This window comes from Rhipicephalus sanguineus, chromosome 1 (assembly GCF_013339695.2).
Source record: "Rhipicephalus sanguineus isolate Rsan-2018 chromosome 1, BIME_Rsan_1.4, whole genome shotgun sequence".
NCBI classification, from domain to species: Eukaryota; Metazoa; Arthropoda; class Arachnida; order Ixodida; family Ixodidae; genus Rhipicephalus; species Rhipicephalus sanguineus.
This window is the reverse complement of record NC_051176.1, coordinates 53,007,013-53,033,589: the sequence shown is the minus strand read 5'-3', so window position 1 is coordinate 53,033,589 and position 26,577 is coordinate 53,007,013. Positions and strand designations below refer to the sequence as shown.

The 26,577-nt window shown below is 46.3% G+C and overlaps 1 protein-coding gene across 1 annotated transcript; it reads left to right on the top strand.

The window, feature by feature from the left end:
* The first annotated feature begins 7,927 nt into the window (after positions 1–7,927).
* On the top strand, positions 7,928–22,159 carry LOC119387913 (uncharacterized). Its single transcript, XM_037655521.2, has 6 exons — positions 7,928–8,000; positions 8,074–8,177; positions 10,483–10,506; positions 10,593–10,628; positions 18,357–18,749; positions 21,634–22,159. Exons 1-6 carry the CDS (start codon positions 7,928–7,930, stop codon positions 22,123–22,125), a joined length of 1,122 nt encoding a protein of 373 aa, XP_037511449.1. The 3' UTR covers positions 22,126–22,159.
* Positions 22,160–26,577: the final 4,418 nt, after the last annotated feature.

Below are 26,577 nucleotides of genomic sequence, written 5' to 3'. Positions count from 1 at the left end.
TATTTTTCAGGCTTTTTCGGGTACATTTTTCGAAACGTCCTGCACAGGGCGTTGAAGCTATTTTTAGCCATGGTTTTATTTTTTGTTATTGTTATTGAAATGCGTCTTTAGAAGAGTACCGGCTACTCCGAGTTGCTCAGTAAATGATATAGAGAGAAAGAAAAATGTCACAATATATGACACCCAGTGGAACACTAGATGAGTAACACAACAAAATCCAACAGTAGATAAATCACAAAGCTTTGTGCACGAGTGCTGTTATAAAAAAGTACGCATATTGATATAAAAAGTCAAATAATTTTTATGGCCTAATGGCCTATAATGCACAGCAAAACACGCAATACAAAAAATACACAGAAGGTAAAACGCGTGAACATGACATAACGCAATTTTTCTTCCAAACATACATCTACATTACTCGATTCGCTTTTAGGATAAATTAAAATTTAACATTTTCATAAAATACCTGTCTTTTCTGAACAGCATTTCTGAACGTCCATGTTGGCAGTAGACCAAGTAGGTTTTTAGGGTGAATGGCCTTCTATCTAAATGTAACCATTCTTCTCAAAATATACTTCGTGGTGAGTCATGTTTCGTTCACTCAAGGAGGAGATGATGTACATCTTCGTCTGGGCGGACACAAGAACACTGCAGACTAAAAGCACGTTTTATCCTCTATATATGAAGTATCGCGTGGATGCTGTATTCAAAGCAGCAGGTGTCGCAATGATGTTTCAAACTTTCTTTTTCTTTTTTTCGTTGATATTCGACAAGGCTGATAGTTGTATATCTAGGTCTGTAAAGAATAACTCCGAACTCTTAAATTGTTGATCAAACCAGATGCTTTTACTGAGACGATCGGGTATCTCTCTTCACTGCGTGAAAAAGGAAAGCCATTTGTCTCTAGGTTATTGTGCGCCCGATTCGCTGCCGCGTCTGCTGCAGCGTTCCCGAGAATACTGCAATATCCTGGTATCCAGTGAAATGCAATTATATCATTCATCGCGCTTGTTGTGGTGTGTTCTTTGAACGTCTCATGCAATAAAATACCATTTAAAGATTATTTTTCAAAAATAACCGTTATTGGGAACTTTCTACTGATGTTATCACGCACAACACACGTAGAATGGCGAACAGTTCTGCCAGGCTGAAATAGGTTACTCGGAATAATCTAAACGTTTGAACTAGCGCCAAATGTTGTATGACGAATGCTGAAGCAGAGGAATTTTTTATGACACGAACTGTCTGTATACACGTGGACGTACTGAGGTTTAACTCTCAAACAGTGCCAGTTGCTGTGCGGCTGTCATGGACATACCGGCTTGAGATGTTATCCCTTGGAAAGAAAGGCCCATTGTAGGCCTTAATTGTTCAGCCATTTGTAATTAGTCGAGTTGTTGGTGCATAAACTTGGTGTTGTCAGTGAAAGCGGTAATATGGCCAAACACCGTACATATGTTTATTAACTCTCGTGTCTTAAAATTAAGCGTGGCTAAGCGTAGCTGGGACACATATAGTGCTAACTGGGAGTGATATCAAAACAGCTCTCGCTGTGAAATGAAACTATAAAATAAAAGTGGTCTCGTTCGACATGCGCGGACCAGTTTCGTTATCTTGGTAAAAAGGTAGGCGTCTTCCGGCTTCTGTTCCTGGTGCATAGTCAGAGGATATGTCGTAGGTCGCAGTAATCCCTCCTTTTTTTTTTCGGCAAGCATCACACACAAACCAGCGGAGCACTGCATGTCTAGACTACGCATCTCCTCCCTTTCTAAAGTGCAGCCTCGAAAGATACCTGGTTTTCTTCGGTACGACGTCAAACCATCTTGATTGTATATAGAGGGCAGAGAATGAAACGGAAGAAGAACAAAACTATCTTCATCGCACGTCCCCAACACCCACACAGTTTTACAATATCTATTACGAACAGGCGCACTTTGGTCTGCCCCAACCTACTCTTAGAAACAGCGAGGTAATGCTATTACACCAGTGCCATCTTTTTGGGAACCTCTTTATTTCTTCCGTCCATTGTGTTGCATCATACCGACTTCTGCTTTGTCGAAAAAAAAAGAAAGAAAACACAGCCACTGGCCCGTTTCCTTGTGCACGGAAATAGGGCGCCCCGACATAGACTATCGGCCGACAAAAAAATTGGCCGCGTATCTGCGTGCTTCGCTGCAAATGTCGTGTAAAGACGATAGAAGAGGCGCTGTGTGAGATATGGACGCCATCTGGCAATACGTCGGGAAGCATGAGTGCTGTGTTGCGTGCTGGTAGTCCCGGCGCAGCAGCAGGCGAAGACCGGCGGTGACCAACGCGACCGGCGGGGACGCCAGCCAGCCCGAAAACGCGGTTTGGCGCGAAGCGCTGAAGCAGAGAAACGTCCGCACTCAACGAGTACTCTCCACACACTTTTATTTACACGTCGCCTGGGTAAAACAGGTACGCCAGAGCGGCGCCCACAACCGGCAGCCTGAAGGCCGCCCACAACGCTGCTTTTTCATTTTTTAAATATTTTTTTCACCTTCTTGGCCTTCTCAAAACTAAAGTTTTTCAACACCAACCCATGGCATTCGTACAGTGCAATACAGAACCGAAACTGAAACACAACAATGAGCTCGTGCGAAGGGCACGGAGGAAGGCAAATTTCAGCGCAGTCGCATTTTCAGCTTTGTTGAAACAGCGCTCACTAGACGACGACGAAGTAAAAGAAGGCACAGGACAGGCAGCGCCTTTCCTGTGCCTTCTTTTACTTCGTCGTCGTCTAGTGAGCGCTGTTTCAACAAAGATGAACGCATACCAACTCGCTCAAGCTTCCATTCTTATGCATTTTCAGCGCAGCTTAAGAAACTAGGGTCCTTAAAATTACGTATGTATGCATTTTCTATTAAAGGAACCCGCCACCTAATACTTACCTAGTGATGTTGCACCTCAGATATGCATGATATTTACTTTTTGATCGACAACGTTCACAAGTATGAACAGCCGTACCAGTTCAAGACGGCTGGCCCTTGGGCAAGTGGTTCCACTATGGCCGAGTGGCTGAATCGAGGGACGTGCCGACAAACAGAAAGAAAGAAAGAAAGACAGACCAAAATTTCTGCGTTTAAGTTCCCCAAGAAAGACTATCGTCTTTAAAAAAGAAAAAGTAAGTCAGGAAAGGCACAGGGCGGTTATGCACGACTTTCCGAGCGTCCTCGAGGCGCGGTGCATTGCATAGCGTTCACCACCACCCAGAAAAAAATTGAGGCGACCAATAAATGCCGGGGCCAGAAGGGGGGGGGGGGGATAGTGATTTGGGGAGAGCATGCAGCAAAGAAGGGAGCCCCAGGTGCCAATGCGCTTCGACTAAGGTAATTGCTTCAGTTAAACGAAAAAATCGGCTTGTTAAGTGGCATTCCTTCAGTGAATCCTCTGGACCGGTAACCAAAGACACACAAACACACAAAAAAGGAATTTACGTATTATTGCATGCAATTCGAGCCACTTGTGATTTCACCTGATTGTAGAATATGGGGAAGATGGCCCACAACTCAATACCTGCAGCGTGGGCCAATGTCAGTTTCTCTGGAATTCCCACGGGCCGCATTTTAATAAAAAAACCATTTCATGTTTTGCCAGCGGAGATGACTGTATATGCTATCATCGCAATCGTTGTTGACTTTGAGGACGTCTTGTAACGAAAGCCGTAAAAGGCTTCAGAGCCGTAAAACAAGGTGTGCCCGCAGACGCAATGCCTCCGACGAGGGAAGCAAGTTTCGTAGCATCGTGAACTCTGTTCGAGAATTTGTTCACATCAAAGATCTCATAAAATCTATGGAAACGCTTCTACGTGCCTCTGAGCTCCAGCGAAGTTTCACTATGGGGGTTTTGTCTTAGGTGTCATTAAGAAAAAATCTTAAAAACATGGTCACTATATGTTTGTCATCTTCGAGTAAACTCAGGCGCTGCTGGAAATGCGTCAAAAGATTCACGGGTGTTCGAAAGGTCAAAAAGGTCCAAGGTTGTGCGTTTTCTTCTTTTTTTCTCTTCACAAATGCGATCATTGATGTTTCAATGCAAAAGTGTTACCTGAAACTAGAGCTCCGCGAAGAATAAAAGGAAAGGCCATGACCACTAGAGAGAGTAAAACCTTGCGCCTTTTGTCGTTATAAGAGATGAAAAGTGACTTTCCCCGCTTAAATACCAGGTGCGTAGACAGGGGGGGGGGGGGATTTCAAACCCCCCTAAAATATTCAATTTTGCTTGCGTATATGTACACGAACACATACACACTCACGCACGAACATACATAAAGTATGTTAAACGCCACCCCCAACCCCCCCACCCCCACCCCGAAAAAAATTTCTGGCTACGTCCCTGTTAAATACCGATGTTGCGAGTCCGCATTGCTTTGGCCTGCACTGATTTGTCACTTAGTTTTGTTTAAATATTTTCATAAATAGCGGCGTTAAAGTTTTTCAGATTTTCCAAACGCATCGAGCCTGTGTTGATATAAGACTCAACAATTTATCGCGACTCAATATGTGAGCAAGTACTTGCGAACATTAATAATGGGCAAGCTCCTTAATAAAACAAACGTGCATTCGCAAGCGCTGCCGGCGGTCGTCGTCAAATCAGAACATGCAACAGGGAAAAGCGGGTTCAATTACACGGACACTACTATGGTGTCGTCGCTGGTATACAGCTTGACGCATGCGTTCGATTTACAACAAAAAAACGAAAGATCGCACAGTTTCGTTCTTTTTCGCGTTCGCTGTAACTTAATTGAGACCACAAAGATGGCCGATTCGTCACGTGTGTAGGTCGTGTTTTGCGAAGGAAAAAAAGTTTTTTTTTTTCTTGTTATATGACCATTGACGAATTACAGCTCAGTGCGCCATCGAATACGCAAGAAAAAGGAGTCATTTTACTCTTTCTGGTGACTCCTAATTTGTCCCATAATAGCCTCTCTAAAAAAATACACGTGAAATCTCTTTCGAGATCATTGTGCTCTCATCGGATAGCCGATGGGAAGAGATTTCAGGCGTATCTTTATATACAGTCATATATGTGGCAAATATGGACTCACCAGAAAGAGTAACAAGTACTCTTTGTTTTTTCTTAAGTTGAAGAAATTACCCGGGCAGCTAGTGTGCCATTAAAAATCCCATTGCAAGCTGTGTAGGCTACGCAGCCCTGGCCTAGGGCGACGATACCATTCAGTATATTTCAAGAGCGCGCATAGCGTATCGTTTGCCGCACCGTTTGCCGTAACGCCGCGAACTTTCCGGGCACAAAATTGTCGTTTAAACATCATAATAAAATAAAAAATCAAAGAAAGTTTTCGTAGATAGATGTCGCTCACACAACTTATGTGTAGCTAAAAGGCAGCGAAAACAAATCAGCGAGTTTTTACACCCTTTTTGAAATACCCTACTATCTCACGGCCTCGATTGCATGCAGTAGCAATTGGTGAAAACTTCTTCAAGCGCGGTTCTGACAGCCTGTTCTTTAGTGGCGGCTTCAGCGCCAGAGCCATTGGGGCACAACATTGTCAGGCTTTGCCGCCACAGCCATTAAACTTCATTGCTAACCTCCCCCTAAACGTGTCGCTGTAAGAAAGAAAAAAAAAAGCTTCTTGCTTTCTTTGCGAATATAGGTTGTATATGTGCCGCTGGAGACGCCATATCCCAAAGAGTGGTTTTATCGCCGGTTGTTCTATAGAGTTAGCAGAAGCAGGGGTAGGTAGATTCCAGCATCCATCTATGAGCTCCAATACTTCCTATTGCTGTAATTAAGTTCAGCATAAAAAGTAGGTCTTTGAATTTTCCGCTCCCGTTATGTACGACGTCGCGAACGAAAGCATTTGGTACAGGGGCGATAAAGAGAAAACGGGGTTATCGCCAAGAACGAGAATATTTCCTATTAACTGTTACGGCAAACTTGGACGCACTGCGTTCGAGGAGGCAAAAGAAAAAAAAAAGGCGCGCGCAGGTTCAAAAACTGAGTCTCCATGGGAACGCAAAGAGGTGCAGGCAACAAATATCCATGATATTGGAAGATATTGGAATGACAATGTGATAACAGCGGTAAAGCAGTCATGGGCGCCCGTTGAAATATTGAGACATAAACGTGATCTCATTCTTTCTACTGAACCAGTAACTCAAAGATGACAGCGTTACGACTTGTAACAACAGCTACGAGGACGTACTCACCTGTTCACTGCCGTAGTCGAACCGAAGCAAGGTGTGGGACCGAGCTAGTTGTTATTCCTTGACAATGAACACAGCGCGACAATTGTTTCTTACCTTTCTAACAGTCCTTTTTTTTTTCAGTCATTTTCCTCATTTCTCCGCTGTCGCGCTGTGATCATCATCATCGATGATCAGCATGAAAAAAGACACCGGACAAATATAGCTTCGCGGCTCGTAATGGTTTGAATTTCGTGCATGTCGCAGCTGCCCTCAGTGAATAGAACGAGACTATAGTTGGTCACAACCTAAGATGAAATACACGCTCCGCCCCCAGAACTGCGACGCGCCCGCCACCATTCATGTGCGCAAGTATTTTTTTTTTCGCTGAAAATAGTAGGCATAATTAAAATTTAGTCGTCCCTACTTAAAATATTATCTTTCCCCGACTAGTGCTGTCGGAATTTTAGGTGAAATTTGTCAGAAAGATTTTTTTTACCGAAAGCGAGCCGCACGCACATGTGTCTTTATGGAAAAATCACCTACCTGCAATACGTAAAAGGTGCTTGACGTCACGAAAATGAGCAAATACAATTGGTTGGAACATCTATGCAAATATCCTCTGGGTGAGACATTTAACCTTAGGTTGTTCACATTCGACTTTCATGTTTCGGGCGTCGATCTTGTTAAGCTGGCCGTCCTATATACAGTAAAACCTCGGTAATACGATCACGGCTCGTACGATTTTCTGGGTGATACGAATTTTTCTGTGGTCCCGGCCAAGGCCCATTAGCCTGCAATGTATTTGAGTACGGTTGTTGCGAACCGATTTGCACCCCGCAACGTTTGATACGAACGTACGCAGCGCACAGGTACGAACAGGTGCGGCCCGCGCTGTCGCGGAAGACGCGGCAGTCACGCGCGGGCGCGGGCATGCGAGACCATCAACGTTGCGTCGTTGCCTCCGAGATAGTGCGCGCGAATATTGGAGACCTTTAGGCGCCTTCGCGTTTAGGTTACAGATGACGTTGTCGTCGCGCTTTCTTTTTTTTTCGACGCGTTGACGCGTGCTCCTGTGCTGGAGGCAGCAGCGTCTTTGTACTGTGTTAACACGTGCCTGCCACGTCGATGCAAGCCATGTCCCCGCAATCAGACGTTCTATGAAACAACACTGAAACTTGGGCTGCGCGTCCGCCATGAAGTCCCATTAAAGGTGGACGAAGACCCCAAGAGACGAAGCGGACGGTCTTGAAGGAGCTTGGCCTCCATCTATCGTGTGCAAAGCGCTTCTTAAGTCACTTTCGCCGCAGTACTGTGGTGTCATGCAGAAAAGCGTAGTAAGATCAGGAAGGGGCTACTAGCGGTCTCGGGGCACAACACATCTGGTTCATTAATTACACACGCGCGCGTGCACCTTATATACGAGTACAAGTATGATCGTTGTCGTTTAAAAACTTTACTGGCAACCATTCAGAGCTGTTCATGACGTCGCTGCGGCGCTGAAAAACACTGAATCAAAAGGTATGCCAACTTTCTTTTGTCGCATACTAATTTTATATGTTTTCTGGTGATACGAATTTCGGATGATACGAATATTTTTGGTAGCCCAGCGAGATTCGTATCACCGAGGTTTCACTGTATGTGTTCCTTTATTGGTCATACGTGTTCATTGCAGCCTTTTCTCTTTGCGAGATAAGTATTCATAATTGCAGACACTAATGCCAATATGCCACCCTGCATCCAGATAAACTGTTGCCATGGCGGCTACGTATGCCAGCATGCTCAAGTTCTGCCTACTAACAGCCATTCTTATTGCTGGATCGAGGTCGGGTAAGTGCTCTCCACGTTCCGTTTCCGCCGCCGTGATCATTATTATTTGTCTCGCACCTTCACTCGTCTGCAGAAGAATCCGACAAAGAAGACGCAAGTGCCCACAAGTACAACATTCGCCTGGCCAACGGGACCAGCTTCGAAATTACCACGCATGGCTTTCAAGAGTTCTCAAAGGTACCGTAGCTGCTCTCGAAGCTTGGCGCTCTGTAGGTGACGCCAAGCGTATACGTGTCTGACAGGTTCAGTACGTGTAGCTCAGAAAACGATGCATCCAGCAGACAGTCATTTAGCCTTAGATAGAATTCCAGAAAAAAAAAAAGCATAATTTCTGTAGATTGCGCAATCTCGTAATAGTCGACTGCCACACCGATTTTGTTGTTTCTTAACAATTTTCCTTTTTTCTCTCGTGTGGTCATTTTGTGTCAATCAATTTAACCATAACCCGTTGTCATGATTATTCAATTCCTTGCAGGCGCATGCGTAGTTGAACGACGTATGTAACTGCGCGGTAGTAAACACGGACGACAAGAAGATACAAGGACCTTGTATCTTCTTGTCGTCCGTGTTCACTACCGCGCAGTTACATACGTCGATCATGAATCACCAACTCGCCCAATCGTCCACCTTGCGTAGTTGAAGTCTGTATTGAGTCGTGTCGGCAGTAAATTTTCCATTTTATAGTCAGCGCCTGTGATGTCTGTACCTCTTCCTTCGTCTTCGTTTTCAACGCGCAGTTATTATTGGCAGTAAACCAACGGACGCATGCATTTCGCCTACGGTTCATAACAGAGGCTTGTCGAATGATAACAAAATCCTCTTCTGTGTTGTCACAGTTTTATTTTTGCCTGCAGAGGCTGTTTCCACTCATATTTCGTTTTACGCGAAATTATCATTCCAGAGAAGTAGGCCGCAGTTCGTAATTTCTTTCGTGGGGTCCTGATAGAAGAGTCGCTTAAAGTATTCACAAAGGGAACAGATCAGTTAAAAGTAATGCCACCTGAAGATGTTAGCTACTGCTATACGTGAGATATGAAGTTTTGAAAGGGACTCCATTCTCTTTGTCTCTCGTTCGTCATACCGTTGACCATTTTGCGGCTTTGACCAAGTGAGGCCATTTCTTTACATGGAACTGGGCCGTTTCCAATATAAGTTTCGGTTCATACATGCAAAAAACGACGTTAAACCTGGTATTATAACGGGTAAACTCTTGACGTATGTCCAGTGATGCGCTTGTTCGAAGTCTCATCCGTATTTCTGCCGCCGCTGCTAGGACGCGACTCATTGGCATCTTCAAAGAGTCATCCTCAGTGCCTCACGTAGCAGACGAAACACCTGCAGCATTAAAACTCTTCAGTGATAACGTCCGAAGGGTCTGCACAATGTACCACGCGAAACCTAGCTGTTCACACTTTGTTCCTCAATCCAGGAAAGGGGCGCGGCCCTTAGTTGACTATGTGACGTACTTGCTCAGTTCAGTTTATTGCTTTAAAGCAGGGTTGCCGTTGGACAGATTTGAAAAAGAGCCAAAACTCAAGCTGAAAGTACCCAAAGTAGCCACCTCATTTAATCTTAGCGCCACATTTATAGCCAAATAGAACAAAAGCGATATTATGAATAGAGTTTTTATTATCGAACAATAAACAATATAATTTTGCATAAGTCAGAAGGTAGAATAAAGAGCACAATATATTTTCCCTCTTGCTTGGCCACAGGCAAGTTGCAAATAAATTGATAAATTATTTTAAGTTCAGGTCGCCTGCAGTCTGTTTGTCTACAATAGGGAGAGTTCTTGCCAAAGTAATCTTGGGCCAACGACTCAGTCGGAACATTAAAAAAGCTGAAGCTGTTTTTCCTTGAAGCCGTAGAACGAAGTACAAGGCCGGCTTCAAGTAGTGAAATCTGGTTGAAGATGAACCGCCATTTTGTTGCGTATATCTCTTTTTTGTCAAGTTCACAAGCGCTATGAATCAGCATTAAAAACTGGTGCGCAGCGTCAGCAGTGTGCTATAGCCAAGCGCTTGCATGCGCGCAACTTCGTCACTGCAGCTTTAGTCCTGCCGCGTGCTGGGTACCTCGATGAGCAGCAGCCCGCTCGTGGGAGCAGGACATGCGCGCGCATCGGTTAACACGACAGAAAAGCTTGGAGACGATGGCTACGCTTTAGGGTTACTTTCTGCTTTATCTTCAAATAATAAAAAAAATGGCTCCAGTTTAGCAGTTAGAAGTAGCCAGAAAGTAGCCATAGAGCCAACATGAAATTTTCATCGCCAGACTGGGTTGTGAAGCAGCCAATTTGGCGCAAATTAGCCACCAGCGGCCACCCGGCCTTAAAGGCCCACATTGTAAATGGAAAGAATGTGGACCTTTTAGGTTGGGGTTGCCGTTACTCTGTGAAATGCTAGCGTCACTCCAATACGAAGATCGTGAACATTCACTAACACGTTCTGTTTGCTTTTTTTTTTCTCTCCTCTATACGCAGTGCCTACAGCGTGGAGCAACAAAGGTGAATAGCTGCTTCTATTGACGTGCTTCCAATTGAAGTTTCCCAGGCGCAATGGTAACAATGTATATGTCAACCTCTTTCTGCAGGGCAACAACTCCGTAGAAATTGTCAAGTTCAACAAGGTAAGCTTCGTTGATTTGCTTCTGCTGACAACAGGCTTGAAACTACATGCAATTTTACGTTTTAATGCCTTGCTCGCCCTCTTTAAAAGTGCGGTTCTGGAAGCTAGAGTGGGCAGCAAAAGTCTGAAGTGAAGCCTGCTTTAAATTTCGAAGCCTCTCGAAGGTACATGGTTGGCCCCCAACCCTTCGCTCCTGTATGCAGACACCATGTGGTCTGTACCTACATAATTTTTACAACAGAGCTCTTAAGCTCGAGGTTTGCCGCGTGTCGTAGATGGAAAATTATCATCATCATGAACAGGCACGTGCTCAATCACTGCCCAAGCACTATGTACTGATGGTGAACAAGAGAAGCTGAAACGTGCGGCGCCTAATCGGTATTTGCGCGCCCCGCCACGGTGGTTTAGTGGTTATGGCACTCGACTGCTGACCCGAAGGTCGCGGGATCGAATCCCGGCCACGGCGGCTGCATGTTCGATGGAGGCGAAAATGTTTGAGGCCCGTGTACTTAGATTTAGGTGTACATTAAAGAACCCCAGGTGGTCTACATTTCCGAAGCCCTCCCCTACGGCGTCTCTCATGATCATATTGCGGTTTTGGGACGTTAAACCCGAGATATTATTATAATCGGTGTTTGCCTACCGTGTGTTCCCTTGTTAATTTTAAGCGGACCATTGTGGCGAGTAGTGGGATATGCCGAATTTCTGTGGCACATACGAGCTATAGGAGTTTGACAGCAGAGCTGTTATGGTCGATGTTTACCGTGCGTCGTACATCGAAAATTACCATCATCAGGAACCGGCACGCGCTCGCTCTCTCCGTCCTCTTCTTCACCGCCTTCCTCTTCTTCTTCGTTCCCGGAGCACGTGCATGAATTTGTCCGGCGTGGGATGTAGTAACTCTGATGGGTGAGAGAACGAGTACAGAGAGAGAGGGAGAGAGAAAGATAGAAAGAGAGAAATTCTTGGCGAGGCCAGATTCGACCCCGCATCCCTACCATCCGATGACGAGCGTCGTAACCACACAGCCATCCAGGCACGCTAGCAGAGCACAGCATAACCTTGTGTAGTATAGTATAGTAAGGAGGTGGCAAAGGGATGCGAGGGTGTGGAGGAGGGAAAGGAGGAGGGGAGAACGAGCATATACATAGAGAGAAACAGAAAGAGAAATAGGTGTAAAGAAAGGGAAGAAAAAGTGAACAAGAAGGCGAGAGAACGACTGCAGAGAGAGAGAGAGAGAGAAAGGGAAGACAGGCAGAAAAACATAGAAAGACAAAGAAACAAATAGACGTAGAGAGAAAGAAAAAGACACAGACTCAGTGCAAGCTGCGCTATTTTTTTTTTTTAGTGTTTTCGACGTTAACGGCTGTCATTGTAAACGTGCCCGTTATGCCAAGCGATAGAGGGTACGACGTTGGGCTGGGTGGTGTTGCGTTGTTTGAAGTGAACGACAGCGCGTAAAACAAGGACGAAGAGAAGACGAACGACACCAGCGCTGATATAGGGGATGTTATTTTGTATAGTAATTATGACGTAAATGTGAAGAAAGTGGATGAAAAGATCACTTGCCCCCGGCAGGGACCGAGTGACGCTGTAAGGAGTGGGGTTCGGCGGGTCTCGTTACGGTAGCTGGCTCCCGCCGTCCGTCCCCATAGCCGAAGGTTCCCAGTGAGGAGGCGCGTTCTTTCAAGAAGGAACGTAGATTTATTTACATGGTTAAGAGATTGGAGTGAAAAGAGAGAGCAGAGCAGAGAAATAACGTCAAAAGTCTTCGGCTTTTATAGCCCCGAGACCGTCACTGCAGAAGCACGGGCAAACCGGTGTCAGCGTCTCCCGCCAATCCGGTGACCTGTCGTCCTGGCGTCCGGCCTCCCGAAAGGAGGCAAAGAGTCACACAATACACTCGCCACGCCCCGAAGACTCGTAGGTGAGAAGGTCGGCGAGGAGTTTCAGTCCAAAGGGGAAAGGGCCGATGACCTCCGCTTCCACTGCCAGTAATACTTGGAAGAAGCGTTGAATGATGGCTGCCACGGGTGAAGGCCCCACCTGGGTTGATGGGAACGTCTTCAACGGCGCACTCCCACGCTGACCAAAACGCACGATAAAGCGGGTGTGTCGAATTCCGGAAAACACGCAGACCGCTCCCTCTGGCGCAGGTTAATTTTCCCTGCTGCGGTAGGGTAGAAGGCAGGTGTGGCTGGGTGAGAAACTCTCTCGCGGTGCTATCTCACGCAGAGAACAACAAGCTAAAAAGGGGTCTCCGAATTCCGACGTCCTTTTTCTGGGAAATCCGTCGACAGCGACATGTCCGCCCGCCCGGCAAAAGCTCCTACAGGAAGAATCGGCATTCCTGCCTCCGTCTAAGCGCCGATACGGGGGGGAGAAGACAGCATTCCGGTAGACAGCTGTACGCTCAATGGCGTCGGCCTCGATGAATTTTTAGGCCAAACGTAACAGCTCCTCCGCCGCCCGGAAAATCTCGGCTGGCCAGCGCTCACAACCGCTGGGCACGAAGAGAATGGTTGGTGACGAGGCCGACGTCCTGTCTTGGAACCGCAACTGCGAACTCGCAACAAACTCCCAAACCACCTCACAATGATCGACAGCAGCAAAGCGAACCACACAACACAATGCCATGCCGTGATCAAGCGCGTTGGACTCGCTAAAAACTCTCCAGGCTTCTCAAGACATAAATAAATGAAAAACCCGCTACTCTAAAATATTGATAGAATTTCGTGCCGCCAAAGCTACAACACTCATGGATGAGGAGATGCCTACAAGATGGATCATTTTGGCCGTCCAAGCAAAACAACACCAAAAGCAGATATAATCTGGCTCTAGATCCCTGAAACAACCAATTTTAAAACAAGTCTGCTCCTACCATCCGCACTGCTATGTAGCGTTACCCTCTCATATCTAAGTACACGAAAAACAACCAACACAACTTTCACATGAAGACTGCCTAAAATCTACAGAAGATATCTGTGCGTATTCTCTACGCTCACTCAAAACAAACTCAAAACGTAGCCGCTATTACCTACTTGAGACACAACCTGACGCACAAACTCTTTCACAACAGATTCAGCTGCGTCATACATCTGTCTGAAACGTGTCCCTGACCTTAATGTTCGGTAAAGCGTAACGCTCAGCTTACGTGATCACACGACGTGTAAGCCATCAATGAAAGTAAACAAAATAGAGGGAATAAACATCGCGTACTAACATGCTCGTGTGGTCAATGCTACCCGTCCCTGAGAGCCGCTCTGATAAAGAACGCACTGCGCTCTGCTGTGCTCTTTAGCTCTACACTGCTCGCATTCATAGAGCGCTGAAACATTAAACCATCCAATTAGCCATACGCCACATCCCTAAAAACTCAACTTCTCTAAACACGCGACTGAAACTAAATGTTAACGAAAAACAACACGTAAAGAAAATAACTCTTGATGCCGTACACCTCGGGAGCACCTGACGTAATCTGCGTTGGATTCGTGCGGAATATCCGGCCCCAAATGCTTGTCAATCCTGACAGCTGTCCACTAAAATAGCCACATTCAGCGCCAAACCTGAGCATTTCAAAAACCGCTTTGGTTTTACTCTAAAACCTTCCTCAAAATTGCTCATTGGCTCCCTTAAATGGGTGACAGTATACTACTTCGCGCTATACATAAAAACACAAACAAGTGAAATGCGCTTCCGATCGACAAACGCTACCACTGCTTCACAATTAGCGGTCGTACCAATTTGCACTCATGACTACCGCGACTTCATCTTACGCGGTCGGCTCACTTCCGTGCGGGTCACAGCTTCCGCAAAAGTTACTCATAATATTGCGCCCACAACTATTTCGCACAAAGCTTATAGGATCAATAAAAGAAACGCATACATCGCTTAAAAACACAAAAAGTAAGAAACTGCTTAACTAAACAAACTAGTCGCGGAGATAACAAAATAACACTACATCAAACTAGAATAACCTTACAAAAAAACCATTTCGACAAACTGTCACATTCTCCGACAAGCTTACAGCTTTCTTCCTCTTTTTAGTCGTACTCGTGGCGGTCGCGGTCTTGGCGGCATTTCATTTCGCCAGAGACTACAATGAGCGCGCGCTTTAAACTGAACTTCGCCGTCACACCTCATTCGGGAATTCCGACGGTTTCCTTCACAAAGGCGAAGGGGATGCCAGAGACGCAGGGAAAAGAGTGGCAATCCTCTCCTTTTGTTTGCTCTCGCTCGGCGCTCTGCTCCTCCTGCCTTGTGTCTAGGAATACCTTGACATGGTTGTCCCCGCAAACTTGTACCTGTCGAAGGCACCCTCCGTCGTGGAGATGCGCATTGTTCTCCCCCGCTTCCCCTCTTTCGCCGCTTGCACCTTACTGCGCGCCCCGAAGGACGTTTCCCTGAACTGCCAGATGACCTGTCCTTTTTCTTTCTGCGCTGCGGCGGTCGCTTGCACCCGACTGTACGCCTCAAAGGACGTTTTCTCAAACTGCCCGTTCGCCTGTCCTGTGTTTCGCTCTGCCGTGTGCCACCTGTCTCAACACTTCGCGGCGCCGCACGAGTCCGCTTTTTTCTTTTGCGGCGACGTTTGCGAACATTTCCCCGATTACGGTGGACTTCACTCTGGGTTGCGACATCGGCATTTTCACAGCTCATGGATGCTTGTGCGCCGCTTTCTCTCTCGCTTAAGTCATTCGACTTCTCCGCTCCGTTGCACTGTCGGGCCAATTGATCTGTGCTCTCATTTACAAAAACTACAGCTGGGCCCTTCTCGACAGTATGGCTCTCTACCCTCTCACACTCTGGGATAGTTCCTCCGCTATCAAAAGGAACTTTTTTAGAGAGGCCCATTCCGATAGCACTGTCTTTCTGGAGCGTCGCGTCACCGCTACGTTTAGGACTAGCGTTGTCTTCTTCTCCCTCCACTTCTGGAAGGCCATTCACGTGTTGGGGTGCGAGGGAAGTCTCCAACTCCTCGATGACCCTATTAGGGCGGCTAGAACCAGCCTCGGTCCCACACGGAATGCCTTTCGGAATCCTTTCAGACTCGATACCAGCCGCGGTCTCGTCTTCCATTTGCTCGGCCTTCGCACAATCAGAGAAACGCACACATTTATCAGGCGCGGTTTCACTATCCGCGACCTGTCTCTCGGTTTTCTCCGCAGAAGGCTCCGTGCGCATGTCGCACTCGTAGAGACGCGTACCTTTCATTTGTGGTACCTCACAAAAAGTGGCTTTCTCAGTGGCTTTGAAGTGCACCGCACTCGCCACTTCTTCGCACCTTTCGTGCGCAACCTCTGCGGACGTCTGACTTCTCCGCCGCATTGCCTCAACCTTACGCTCCAACCTTTCAATCTCTTCGTCTAAGGCTCGCTCGCGTTCATCTCTTTCTTTCTCTTGTTTTTCTCTTTCTTTCTCTTGTTTTTCTCTCTCCTCTCTTCTCTTTTCTCGCTCTTCAAACCTTTTGAAAGCTATTAACGCGCCGTTAATGTCCTCCTCACTGGATTCCCTAATAATCAGCTTCCACATATTTGTCCTTGCCATTTTATTATCTACCTTGATGCCGAGATGCTCGCACACAAACAAGAGCTCATCTTTCAGCATCGTCCTCAAATCCATGACTGCCGCTTTGCTTTGGTCCTGCTCACACATAATTAGGTGATCCCTCACACTCACTTGTTACGCATAACTAGGTGATCTACCTAACCCACAAAAACACAATCCAGCTTCTACACTACTCAAGTGTAAACGCAAAATGAAGCCTGGAAAGTCATAGCAAAGACCAAGCACTCACCACAAACGCAGCACCATGTCGCAAGGTCCATCTCACCGCTGCAAACCAGTTGTAAGGAGTCGGGTTCGGCGGGTCTCGTTACGGTAGCTGGCTCCCGCCGTCCGTCCCCATAGCCGAAGGTTCCCAGTGAGGAGGCGCGTTCTTTCAAGAAGGAACGTAGATTTATTTACATGGTTAAGAGATTGGAGTGAAAAGAGAGAGCAGAGCAGAGAAATAACGTCAAAAGTCTTCGGCTTTTATAGCCCCGAGACCGTCACTGCAGAAGCACGGGCAAACCGGTGTCAGCGTCTCCCGCCAATCCGGTGACCTGTCGTCCTGGCGTCCGGCCTCCCGAAAGGAGGCAAAGAGTCACACAATACACTCGCCACGCCCCGAAGACTCGTAGGTGAGAAGGTCGGCGAGAAGTTTCAGTCCAAAGGGGAAAGGGCCGATGACCTCCGCTTCCACTGCCAGTAATACTTGGAAGAAGCGTTGAATGATGGCTGCCACGGGTGAAGGCCCCACCTGGGTTGATGGGAACGTCTTCAACGGCGCACTCCCACGCTGACCAAAACGCACGATAAAGCGGGTGTGTCGAATTCCGGAAAACACGCAGACCGCTCCCTCTGGCGCAGGTTAATTTTCCCTGCTGCGGTAGGGTAGAAGGCAGGTGTGGCTGGGTGAGAAACTCTCTCGCGGTGCTATCTCACGCAGAGAACAACAAGCTAAAAAGGGGTCTCCGAATTCCGACGTCCTTTTTCTGGGAAATCCGTCGACAGCGACATGTCCGCCCGCCCGGCAAAAGCTCCTACAGGAAGAATCGGCATTCCTGCCTCCGTCTAAGCGCCGATACGGGGGGGAGAAGACAGCATTCCGGTAGACAGCTGTACGCTCAATGGCGTCGGCCTCGATGAATTTTTAGGCCAAACGTAACAACGCGAGCAGGCAGAAAAAGGATGTTCCACACTCGCCGTCATGGCTACTAGCGGCGCTTACTAACACTCCGAGGTTTAAAGCAGCACATATATACGCCATAATGTGGACGGGAGGACGACCGCCGCCGTAGCTCAGCGGTAGAGCATCAGACGCGTTATTTGAAGGTCGCAGGTTCGGTCCGTGCCGGTGGCAAGTTATCTCTTCGTCCACTCTACTTTCTTCACATTTACATCATAATTATTACAAAATAACATCCCCTATATACTTTCGTTGGGTTTCTTGTATGTTGGTTCTAATTAATGTTGTGTCTAGCAAAGAAAAACGAGCCCTTAAAATTCCCCTTCTTTCGTTTATTCACCAGCGCTGATGTCGTTCGTGCTGTCATCGCCCTTGTTTTACGCGCTGTCGTTCACTTCAAACTATGCCAAGCGAGCTGAAAAAAAAAACGCGCTGCAATGATCTAAACAACATGCGCAATGAAATGGATTATTCAGGAGACTATACTTCAATACTAGCGCACGCGTACTGATTACGCCTACATTAATATGCCTTTTTACCTTGGAATCAGTTTGTAAGCTCTTCTATAGAAAGATACAATTTGGTGCTGTACCTGATGCGCTGAGATGTCAGATGTTCACTGGTTGGTTCACTGTGCAGAAATTTAAACATTGAAATAGGCACCGTATACATATAATTTACAAACTTAGTCATAAAAAGAAACCACCATATAGTATAACACCACTTATTTTCCTTTTATGGTGCCGCCTGTGGGCGAAAGTGGCGCTTTCCAATTAACATTTACGTGCCTGTATTCCACGAAAGGGTCTCTTCGAACGCTATTAAAGCCGAAGGCCTTAAATGGCGCGGCTTCTGCGAGTATAATAAAAACTAAAGAATAACATGCGACCTACTAAATTCAGCCTCCATTCTGCGCAAACTATACCAAGTTAGCTTCCCAACTCTGAGCCATAGCCTAATCATCGTTCATGGCATCGCCTGTTATTGTTTCGATCGCAGTGCGCTAGGGACCTGTACGACCGCGTCCAGTCAAATATCACAGATCACCTGAGCATCAGAGACGTCGGTGAGCTGGGACCTGCGTTGCGAAACCTGTCTTCGCTTCACCGGCTGAACGGCAACATCGTCAAGAACCTCGACGCTTTGCAAAACAGCTTCCAGAGGCTGCGCCTGCTACCTTCCGGTGGCGCGTCAGGCATCGAACCCTTGCAGCGAACACTGCAGTCGGCCAGCGAAGCCTTCCGCAACATGTCCAAGTCGGTGACGTCGGGCGCCGATCTGCAGACAGTGGTGCATAACTTCAACCGAACGTTGCAAACATTCAACAGCATCGCCACGGCAGGCGTGAATGCCATGACGCCCACGGCCAATCAGCTCGTGCATCGCTTCCAGGTTCGTGGCACGAATGTTGTAATGCTGATCGGAGAGGTCATACGGATTTACTGGCCGAAAGAAACACTTGCAGATACGATGCATCATAAACATCATAACATGATCACAAAGTGCGTGCATGTATGGGAATTGTTTCTGTATAACTTTTTGTTATGCGCTCACTATATGCGCCCGACGTCAGCAGTAATTTCTAGTTTGCAGAAATATGGGTATATATGGCAGATGTAACAAGCCTTGCAATCAAGCAAAATTTTAGCGAACGTCTTATAAAGAACTGTCTGCCATATGCAGCGTAGGGCCTGCTAACTAGGACCAATTTAATTTTAAAAAAAGTGCAACGAGGTACGAAGATGCGATCAGTGGCATTGTATAGGCTCGTGCATACTGGCAAGCTTGTTTACTTATCATCGCTTAGATAAGTAGCCAATATAAATTACTTAAACATTTAATTACTACCATAATTGCGGCAATTCCTAGATGAAATTCTGTGTTGCATTCTCAAAAACTAGCGCCCAAAAGATGACGCGGCCCGCTACATGATTCCTGATTACTTTTCCTGCGTTTCGAGCTTGTAGGTTCAAAAGGCGATGAGACATGGAGACGAGTGCTTCGAGAGCTAGCTATCTCAACTTCGCAACAGCGAACGCTGCTGTCTCGCGTGCGCAACAGCAGCGCTCGCTCGCTTCGCGTCTTTGCCTTTTACGTGACAAATTGAAAACGCATAAACAAGCGTGTTATAAGTATTAACGAGGATGGATATACAAGAACTTACCTGAGAGTTACGCACTCGCATGATCCTTAGCATATAGCTATATAGCTATAGCTGCGGACGCAAAGCAGCGTGATGTAGTCGCTGCAGCTCGGATACATACGGGCAAACTAGAAAGATTAGTGCTATTTAGCTTCAACAATTAGGTAGCACTTATTGCATTTTGCTTATTTCGAGCGAACAATGACGCTTTATTGCTTGCCGTTGTGCATTTATATATACTTGTGATGTATGGTTTCATACTTGCATTCCTCTTCCAAGCAAATTACCACTGTGGTATCATCTCACATTAATTAGATTCCTTTATCGCTTTCTCTTGCCGCACAAGTAATGTCAATATATTCAACGCTTCGATGAAAGTATTAGTCGTCAGGCAATCAGCTTCTTTCGTTAGCATAATTTGTGCATACGTATGCCTCACTATGGAAAAATTGGGGCTGAATTCAGCAGACTTCTTTTTCATAAATGCTCTTTTTTTTTTCTCGCGTTAGATTGCCGGCTTCGCTGTCCAGCATTGTGATCGGCTTAAATATTGTCTTGCGAACATTATTAGCTTAACCCGTTTTTGTGAATACGGGCCTGGTGCATAGTATAAGGTGCGAAGAAAGTGAATGCAAAATAAGAGGCGCACTACACTGGAAAGGAAGGCGATAGCTAAGGTTGCTAAGTCCTGGAACATTGGCTCTGTCGGTCTCTTCAAGCCTTCGTCTTTCTTTATCCCTTGTGATGGTATAACCACCGCACCACCAGAACTGGACGACGCAGTCGAGCCATCCGTATAGATGTGGACGTGGTTACCGCAGTTTTCGTAGAGTAGGAGTAGGCTCAATTGTTTCAGTGCATGTGTCGGTAGGTCTGACTTCTTCCGCACTCCCGGAACCGTTAGGTGAACTCGTGGGCGGCTCAAGCACCACGGAGGGAACACTGGCTTTGACGCAGGTGCGTACCCCGCAGTAAATGACTCTGCGTCTTAAAACTTCACATGCGACGACGTCTACGGCGGCAGAACTCGCGGCTCTGCGCAGCGCACTAGAATTTATTGATACTGAAAGACCAAGTAAATGGGCTTTGTTTTCTGATTCAAAACCGGCGTTACAGTGCCTGCGGTCAGTTCTTCGACGAGGATGCCACGAACAGTTGACGTATGAAACCGTAAAACTTCACCACCACGTAATTCAAAAAGGCCACGATATTGACTTCCAGTGGTTACCTGGCCACTGTGGAATCAGTGGAAATGATTCCGCCGATCACGCTGCTCGCGCATCACACCAGGAAGCAAACATTGTCCCAATTCCGCTTTCAAGGCAGATTCGACAACTGGCCCGCAGTCTCACACTTACGGAGTGGAACGCACCAAGCATCAGACATACCAGACTACATCAACTGAACCCTTCACTGCAACTCCAACCTCCATCCGGCCTTCATCGACGCGAAGCTTCGCTTCTCTATCGCCTTTGGTTGGGAGTTGCTTTTACGAAGGCATATACAACGTTAATCGGAATGACGGACAGCGCGGCGTGTGATGTTTGCGGCACCGAAGAAGACATCGAACACCTGCTGTGCCACTGCCCTCGTTTTTCCTCGGAGCGACAAGTACTGTCCAACGCACTGCGGCGACTGGATGATAGGCCAATTTCCGTGCAGGTGCTACTACAGCACCGTCCACATCTCTCGGCGGCCCACAAGGCAGTGAAAGCACTCTTGTGTTTTTTGAGAACGACGGGCTCAATTGTTTCAGTGCATGTGTCGCTAGGTCTGACTTCTTCCGCACTCCCGGAACCGTTAGGTGAACTCGTGGGCGGCTCAAGCACCACTTGTGGTGCCTCTAACTTGTGGTGCAATCCCGCACGCTGTAGTGAATGCACTGCATCTCTTCTCTCTCTCTCTCTCTTATTTTTCTTTTCTCTTTCCTCCCTTCTATTTCTCGTCTTTCTATTCCCCTTCCCCGACCCCCCAGTGTAGGGTAGCCAACCGGAAGTATTTCTGGTTAACCTCCCTGCCTTCTCCTTTTTCTGTTTCCTTCCTTCCTCGTCTTTCTTTGAGCTCCTGCCACGCGTAGATTCCTGTTTTAGGGTAGATATAATCGACTTAATGGCTTCCCCTGGTCACACGCAGGAAGACTTGAAGAACACCCAAAACGTCACCCGGTCGTTGCCCAGGACTGACGTGGCGCGGCTCACGGAGCAGACGAGGGGCAACCTGACCTTGCTGGTGCGCAACCTGACCGGGGCTCTGCCTGTGCTCATGCGAAGGATGGCCACACAGGGAGCCGACAGCACGCGGCCACTGAGGGAATTTGTGACCGCGCTATCACACAATCTCAGGAATGCCTCGTTGGCTCTCTCAAACAGTGGAAACGCGAGTGGAAACTCCACTGGCAGCACCCTCCCAACGGCCAGTCACGACCTCCTGCAGGCGTACGACGGCTTCCAGTTGGCCGTCAACAACGGAATGCTCGCGATGTCCGACTTGGTGCGCGGATCGCTGAAGCTCGTCAACCCGGCCAACTGGCACGTTGGCCGCGTCGGGCTTGGCGCCGGAGATGGACAAACGCCACAAGCTGGCATCAACAAGTTCATCGGGCATCTTTTCAGGAGGAGAGGCTAGGCGTGTGTAGCATAGTTTCAGGTGTTTACATTTTTTTTTCTCACGTGACGTAGGTGGCGACCACGAATTGCGAAGTCGAAGCCAGCTGCCATGCCCGGAATCATCAAGTTCATTCGCCAGCTTCGTCAGACAGAAGCTGACTTTGTGTTCGTACAGTTAATCTGTAGCCATTTCATCGGGAAGACACGTGTCGGTATACAGGGAGACGTAAACGCAACGATGTAGGCACCTAAACGCTGCCGTTGGGAAGAACATGGGTGCGTGCGTTCCTTCTGGAGCTTTTGTGACAGGATGTACACTACTAACATTATCGACGGAGTATGTTCTTGTCGCTTGAGAGTGCACTTTTCGTTGCTTTTTTATTTTATTATGTAAGTGAGGATTCTAATGAAAATTAATTGGGGACCAGAAATAAGGCGCCGAGGCATTTGAAAGATGCCTTTGTCAACGAACGTTTGTACGATATGTGAATACTCTCGAAACGAGTCTCCTCACGGTAGGTGCGGGCTCGACACCTGATAAAAGGCCATATTATCAGACAATTATTTGAGGGAAGTGCACTCGTTACCATAATAGCATAAGCGTATGGGCGGCGCTGCCAGTCACGATACATTTGTTTAGTTTTATGCAATAACTCCCCAACACTAGTACGTCTTGCCTTATGGACATTTCTAAGACTAATTTTGGCCTCCAAGGCCCAGAAAAACCAACATGTGCTTTTGTTACATGCAGCGCACTGGTGTACAACGCTTCATTTTGAATATATATATATGTAAATAAACACTGAAGCACATAAACTATGCTCATATATGTAGGCGTATCTTCACGCAGACGGGATTTATTTATGAGGTAAGTTTAGTCCAGTTCTGTATACATTTTGTCCCAGGGCGGATGAAGTTGCGTCCGCACGCCTTCTGTTGCACGCCTGTTCTTTTAGCAGTCTGCATATGCCAATAAGCGTGTTGAAGTGCGTCCCACAAGGCGCATTATCCTAAGATTTTTCTGTTCTTGCGACGTTACGAAACATAGTAACACTATATAAATAATAATAATAATAATAATAATAATAATAATAATAATAATAATAATAATAATAATAATAATAATAATAATAATAATAACAATAATAATAATAATAATAGTTGGGGTTTAACATCCCAAAACCATGATATTATTATGAGGGACGCCGTAGTCGAGAGCTCCGGAAATTTCGACCACCTGGGGCTCTTTAATGTGCACCTAAATCGACGACGAGCTTCAAACATTTTCGCCTCCATCGAAAATGCGGCTGCCGCGGCCGGGATTCGATACCGCGACCTTCGAGTTAGCAGTCGAGCACCATAACAACTACACCCAAATGGCGGGTATAACACTAAATAAGGCCATCACTCTAAAAACTTAACAGAGTACCGGTCACTCTCTTTGGGGGAGTATTTTCTTGTCCCATATTTAACTCCCTCTTGCAGAGTAGTTAACTCTTTGTGAGGCACAGTATAGTAATGCACGCAGACTGGGTTATAAATTATAATACTCCACCTCAACACAGAAATAGAAATCTTGCCGAAACAGAGTAGCAGGACCCCTACGAAGGAAGTAGTAGTACACCTCCAGAAAGAATAGCAGAACTCTTTCAAGAATAGCAGCATTACTCTTCTAAGAGTTGTGATACTCTCCCGCAAGTAGTAGGAGGGCTCCTCCACAGGAGTACTGGTACTCTTCCAAGGAGAGTAGTGCTCTCTCGCAGGAGTACTTACATTCCTACGAGACAGTATGAGAATTCGTGATTACAGGGTGTCGCGGGAGCCGACGTTTCGACAAGCGGACTTGTCTTCTTCAAGGCTGCAACCTTGAAGGGGACAAGTCCGCTTTTCGAAACGTCGGCTGCATAGCGACACCCCGTGTTCGCGAATTTTCATCTTTTCAAGCTTCCACCTTCCCCTGAAATTCTGCCTTTTACGAGAACAGTAGTAGTACTATTCTTCAAAGTCTGATAATACAGTTTTGCTTGAGCACTAGTATTCTTTCAACGAGAGTAGTGATACTCCTCCAGATGAGTATTGTGATCTTTTTTAGGAGAGTAGTGATGCCCTTCCACCAGAGGCACTGGTACTCTTCCAAGAGAGTGTGCAGTACCATTCTTTGAGAGCACACGTACGACAGGAAAAGACTTCCTTCCCACATGAGTTCCAGCATTGCTTTAGAGTTCTAATGCTCCCGAACAGTTGTATCACTGCACCTAAACAACTTATGAATCCTCCCAAACGCGCCATTCATAACAAGATAATGGCAGTGTCGCAGCCCTGAAGCAAAGAATCACGCTAATTTCCCTGCAAGATCTCCTTAACAGGGAAGTTACAGCAAACCATCTTTGCTGGGCTTGCGATTTACTTTATGGTAGGAAGGTTGCTGACATTAGAGAGTTTCTCCACGAAAGTTAAATTTTTTACTAGGGACAGAATTTCAATGGTGGCTCTGATAAAGAAATATCTTGGTACTTGAATATGGCATATCCATCTGCTAAGCTTCTATGAATTGTGTGCAGGTGACGTCATTAAAAGTTGTTTAGCTAGAGCAAAATAAAAATATTTCCAACTTTCTATTGAAGAATATACACGATAAAAAAAGAAATCAAAATGTGCTTCTAGCCCAATAAAAGCAACAAGATAGACAGATTACGCTTTCGTGTGCGCCAAAGAAACGAAGTTGGAAACGTTTTGATAGGTGTGATGATGATCAATGTTAAAGGGACCGTGACTAAAGGCAAATAACATTTCATGTCAGGGTGAAATGTCAAGGCTTGAGAATGTCTAAGACAACAATACTGTACACACCAGCACTTTAGTAATCAAGAAGTTAAGCCGAAACAAATGCCAGTGCGCTATATTCTAAGAGATCAAACGGGCCCTCGCCAAAAATCGTGACATATCCTTTCCAGCGTCACAACAAACAAATGCCGTGCTCTTTACTAGATACATGTGTGCTTGATCAAGAGTTGTCATCGCCTGCTGTCCCCTTGATGCCGCCTCATCGATACTGATCAGGAGAAGGAGTATAACTGCGCTTTACTCATGCCACAAGAGCATATGGACATTCCACTCTTTCTGAGGAAGGTGGAGTGTAAAGCACATTTCGCTCTCTCTTTTCACACAAAGTGAACAGTGCATTTCATTCCATCCGTTGTTTTGCGAGAGTAAAAAAAAAAAAGAAAACGCCCTGAAGAGTAAATGTACAACTGGGTACATTTACTTGTGCGATACCCTGCCCAGTTTTAGAGTGATGGCGTCCTTGAAAAGTTATCTGCACAACTGTATTCTGTCGAACTATATAACAGTGTTACATCAGGTATTATTACATAAATAATAGGACTGTGAACGTCTGTTTAAAACTTAACATAGAGGTATTGTGTCAGACGTTACCGTGGCAACCTCAAGAGGTACGCCAGCAGTTTCCTCCATGTGAAGACCAAGTTTTAGATACCTCAGCGTTTCTAAATTTTTGCAATATTGTTTAACACTGTCACGTACTACTGTCGTTAGTACGTCAAAGATTTGTTTACACGTCCGACTCCTTCAACAAATTTCCCCGTAATCAGCCAAAGAGCAACACTCCTGTTGGAAGGCAGGGTAGTTATCGTATGAGCTTCTTCTAAACCAGTGCAGTTAAGCAACTGCGTAGCGGCAGTCTTACCGCAAGGACTATACCACCTGGTCTGAAATATTCATTGTACACGAGTATGACATCTGCATAAGAGCCTTTGGCTCCAGTGCGCGCTACCTTACATCGACGTTGCAGGCTTAAATTTTTTTAGTGACGCGATCTTTAGAAAACGCTTTGCTTTTTGTCTTTCCGTCTCCGCTCACTTCTTCCTCACTTTAGGGTGACAAACTAGATGTCTTTCTTCCTGTAAAGTTTAATGTCTATGTCACTTCTATCCTCTTTCTTAACCTCAAATCAAAGAATATGGCGACTAAAACAATACGCATTTCGTTGTGCTATGCACGACATACCACTGCAATGCACTCTATACATTATTGCCCTATAATAATAAGTCAGTTCGTTTATAAATGTACTTCGCCGACTGTAGCAGTACAATACTGGCAAGTGAAGGTCACGATCATGCCGCGGGCAAAACAAACAAGATGACCACAAACAGCAGTAGCAACTTGCGGCCGGAACAAAAAAATCACAGCATATCCACGGAGTGAATGATGATGAGTGGGCGAAGCTGCGGAGGTTCATCGGTAAACCGTGAATCTTCCGTGAATTCTGCCCAGGACATCATCACCGACGTGAGATCGGGCGCGTTTATACTAAAGGTTCGATGAGATATGACGACTTGCAGCTCACTTTAATTTTACATGTACGCTGTGAATTTTCATTGTTTAGAAAACATCTGGCGTCTTTCGTTAAACAGCTGGCGTCTTTTCGTTTTGCTTTAGAAACATCTGGCGT

What these genes read in the sequence shown, in the direction of transcription:
- LOC119387913 (XM_037655521.2), top strand. Translation starts at nt 7,928, where the DNA reads ATGGCGGCTACGTATGCCAGCATGCTCAAGTTCTGCCTACTAACAGCC. An exon ending in TACAGCGTGGAGCAACAAAG is followed by an intron (nt 10,507 to 10,592) that starts GTGAATAGCTGC and finishes CTCTTTCTGCAG; the next exon opens with GGCAACAACTCCGTAGAAAT. An exon ending in AGCTCGTGCATCGCTTCCAG is followed by an intron (nt 18,750 to 21,633) that starts GTTCGTGGCACG and finishes GGTCACACGCAG; the next exon opens with GAAGACTTGAAGAACACCCA.